Genomic DNA, 3,832 nt, shown 5'->3' with positions numbered 1-3,832 from the left:
GCATGAATACACTTTAAAATATTGTTAGTTAACAACCTGCAGTAACATAATGGCATCAGAATTATGGGAAAATATATTTATGAAGATTTCAGCGAACAAATAAGTTTAAAAACATTCTTTAAAAAAACCTAAAATTCAAGTTCTGCTAGTAAAAAAAATAAATAAATAATCCCAGCATACGTTCATTTCTTAAATTCAACTGTATTACTGGCCGTCAGGAATCTCCTTTTTTAGATAAGTGATCTTCCGCTATTAGATTAAGGTGTTAGATATATAAATCAAATTGTCGAATCCAGTTTTAGTGCTCGTTGTGATTATTACCTGATGAATATGTGTTTTACCCAGGACCTAAAGAATTCGCTATCTAGTCTGCACTTTAAAACAGTTGTAAATAAATCTATAGTGTGCCCGTGGCTGGCAAAGAGCGGAGTGAAATTTCTATCAGAGAATCTGGTAGGCAAAGCGCCTCGGTTGCTGTACCAGCGGGATCGGATTTTTTTTGTTTTTTGTTTTTCTTTTCTGTTTCTTTCGGTCCTTACACCTTACTCTTGGATCCTCCTCTTGCAAAACGTCTTGCCGGCAGCAGCAGACAGGTCAGGAAGAGGGTGAACGAGAAAGACGGATTGCCTTCTCTCCAGGCGCCTCATTGGTGCTCACCCTCCTCCGCCGGGCGCCCCCTCCCCTGTGCCAGGGGAGGGGGCGGACCTCTGAATGGCTGCTGAGAGAGGGGAGAGAGAGAGAGAAACTGGAAGCAACACCCAGCCCTGGCCCCGGGCTGGGAGGATCGGCGGATTAAGCGGCTATAAAGACAAGACGGCTAGCGCTCCTCCGGCACCTGTCGCCCAGCGGCACCTGGAAAGGGGAGAGGGGGGGCGGGCCGAGGGGAGGCGGGGGGTGGAGAGCAGCTGGTGGCCAGGAGTTATGAACCCCGCTGACCTGCCGCCAGCCCACCGCCAGACCTCTCCCGCCTCCAGTCCGCATCGGCCTCGGCCCAAAAGCGCCCAGGAGGCTCCGGAAATGGCCGTCTACTGCGACAATTTCAGCGTCTACCACCAGCACCAGCAACAGCAGCAGCAGCAGCAGCAGCAGCAGAGCCTGCACCCGGCCCAGAGAGCCGCCGGCTACGGGCTGGGGGAGTACACGCCGGCCGCCAACCCCTACCTGTGGCTGAACGGGCCGGCGGTCAACAGCCCCGCCGCTTACCTGCACGGCGGCAACTCGGCCGCCTTCCTGCCGCCTTCCTACGGCTCGCAGCGGCAGTTCCTGTCCGGCTCCTCCGGCTTCGGGGGGCCGGACCTGGGCTGGCTGTCCCTGGCCAGCCAGGAAGAGCTCCTGAAGCTGGTGAGGCCGCCCTACTCCTACTCGGCCCTCATCGCCATGGCCATACAGAACGCCCCCGAGAAAAAGCTGACCCTGAGCCAGATCTACCAGTACGTGGCCGACAACTTCCCCTTCTACAAGAAAAGCAAAGCCGGCTGGCAGAACTCGATCCGGCACAACCTGTCCCTCAATGACTGCTTCAAGAAAGTGCCCAGGGACGAGGATGACCCAGGTAAGAGCTCTCCTGGGAGCAGAGAGCAGAGGGGGGGGGGGGGGATGAGAGAGACTGGCACAGGGGCTTTTTGCATGCACCACAGTCAAAGGTTGAATTAAGATCTTAAGTTTGACACTGGAGAGCAGCAGGCGGCAGCGACTTTCCAGCTCGTGCTCTCTCCTGCTCTGTTTCTGTGCACGGGTCACCGGGGGTCGGGCCTGCGCGGGTGCTGTTCAGGGCAATAATCGGGGGGTCCTCGGGAAGTTTAGCCAGCCGGGCCGAGCTCATTTTGCAACAGGCGGATTTCTTGTGCGGACATCCATAAGTCGTTCGCTTTCAAAATATTACAAAGACCGTGGAAGCAAGCGTGAAGCCCCCAATCCTCGTTTTGCTACCGTGAGAAGCGCTTTGGGGATGGGGGACAGCACCACCGAAAGACACTTCAGTTATCTTTTTTTTTTTTTCTTTTCATGGACGGAACAATGTGATTAGTAAAATTTGTTGTAAGATATGCTTAGTAAAACGTAGATTCCTATGGCTTGTTGTGCTATGCTCTCTTGGCTTTTTTTTGTTTTGTTTTATCCGTTTCACTATTTAGAAATGGCAGAGCCGAATGAAAATGATGATATTTGATGTCCTGCTACCTGTTCGCTTTATCAAACTAACTCAGTGTGAAGCAAAGTGCGATCCTAGGTGCCAGGGATTTATATCTTCCTGTGATTTATATCTGCTTGGAAGTCGGAGCCGCTTTCGTCTCCGAATCAGCCAGGAGTCTCGTTATTGGGGGGGGGGGACGGGACAGCGTTATATACAAAAGGAAATCGTTTTGTAAGGAGCCCCTTTTTCCCCTCTTCTCTTCCCTCCAGGAAAGGGGAACTACTGGACTTTGGATCCAAACTGCGAGAAAATGTTCGACAACGGGAACTTCCGCCGGAAAAGAAAGCGCAGGTCGGAGGCCAACCCCGGCGGGGCTGCAGGAAGCCAGGCGGAGGAAGGGGCCGGCAAGGCCGGGGACAGCGCGGCCCTGGGGGGCGCCTCCTCCTCCTCCTCCCCGGAGCTGGAGGCCCCCGCGGACGATCGGAAGAGCGCCTCCCCGCCGGGCCTCTCCTCCGCCCCCTGCCTCAACCACTTCTTCAGCAACATGAGCTCGCTGGGCCCGGCCCCGGGGGCCCGGCCCGTGGCCTTGGGGCTGGTGAGCGAACTGAGCCCTCGGAGCCTCGGCGGCGGCGGCGGCGGCAGCGCCTTCTCCGGCTCCGTGCACGCGCACGCAGAGCCCTCCCCGGAGCTGGCGGAGGGCGGCCTGCACCTGGCCAGGGGCCCCTGCTACAGCGCCTTCCCGGGGGCGGGCCAGGGCGGCCAGTACGGCAGCCCCTTTTACAACAGCTTCAGCGTCAGCAGCCTGATCTATCCGCGGGAGGGCACCGAGGTCTGAGCAAGGGAGCTGGCCCGGGGGGGGGGGACGGGGGACACCGGGTAGAGGCTCCCCAGCTCCCCAGCACACCAGCACCACCGCTTCTTTTTTTCTTTTTTTTTATCACGTGGAACTTTATTTTCCAAGACACAAATGTTTCGCCTTTCAAAAGAAACTACCCGTGCAGGTGGGTGCGAAATAGAGATGATAAAAACCGATCTTGCCCACGGTAGGATGGCTTTAATTATTTTTTTTTCACTGAATTATGCAGTGCAAGAAAAAACAACAACAATATGGACACTTTAGAGCTAAGATCTTAGATTTATGGTGAATATAGTTTTGTTTAAAAGAAAAAAACAACAGTGAGGACTCTCTTAAGTATGTCCAGTTTTCTTGAGAATATCTGTTTACAGGCTGTTGTCTTAGAAGAAAATGAAGATATTTTTCTACGAAGTGCCTTATTCAATGTTCTATGTCCAAGGTCTAAAAACCTGTATACGTCACTTATCCAACATAAGAACATAAGAAATTGCCATGCTGGGTCAGACCAAGGGTCCATCAAGCCCAGCATCCTGTTTCCAACAGAGGCCAAAACCAGGTCACAAGAACCTGGCAATTACCCAAACACTAAGAAGATCCCATGCTACTGATGCAATTAATAGCAGCGGCTATTCCCTAAGTAAACTTGATTAATAGCAGTTAATGGACTTCTCCTCCAAGAACTTATCCAAACCTTTTTTGAACCCAGCTACACTAACTGCATGTTGAACTAATGTAAACATTGTAAACCAAAGACTTAAGGATTTGTCTTCCACCTTTAGTAAGCAAAGAGAGCCTTCAATATTTTTATACATATCAGTGCCTAATTACTTCTCTGTACATAGATT

The 3,832-nt window shown here is 52.4% G+C and overlaps 1 protein-coding gene across 1 annotated transcript; it reads left to right on the top strand.

The window, feature by feature from the left end:
- Positions 1–622: 622 nt before the first annotated feature.
- On the top strand, positions 623–3,578 carry FOXI3 (forkhead box I3). Its single transcript, XM_029593108.1, has 2 exons — positions 623–1,552; positions 2,401–3,578. The coding sequence occupies exons 1-2, from the start codon at positions 712–714 to the stop codon at positions 2,964–2,966; spliced, it is 1,407 nt and encodes a 468-aa protein (XP_029448968.1). The 5' UTR covers positions 623–711; the 3' UTR covers positions 2,967–3,578.
- The last annotated feature ends 254 nt before the right edge of the window (positions 3,579–3,832 follow it).

This window comes from Rhinatrema bivittatum, chromosome 1 (assembly GCF_901001135.1).
Source record: "Rhinatrema bivittatum chromosome 1, aRhiBiv1.1, whole genome shotgun sequence".
Lineage (NCBI taxonomy): Eukaryota > Metazoa > Chordata > Amphibia > Gymnophiona > Rhinatrematidae > Rhinatrema > Rhinatrema bivittatum.
This window is presented reverse-complemented; position numbering and strand designations above follow the sequence as displayed.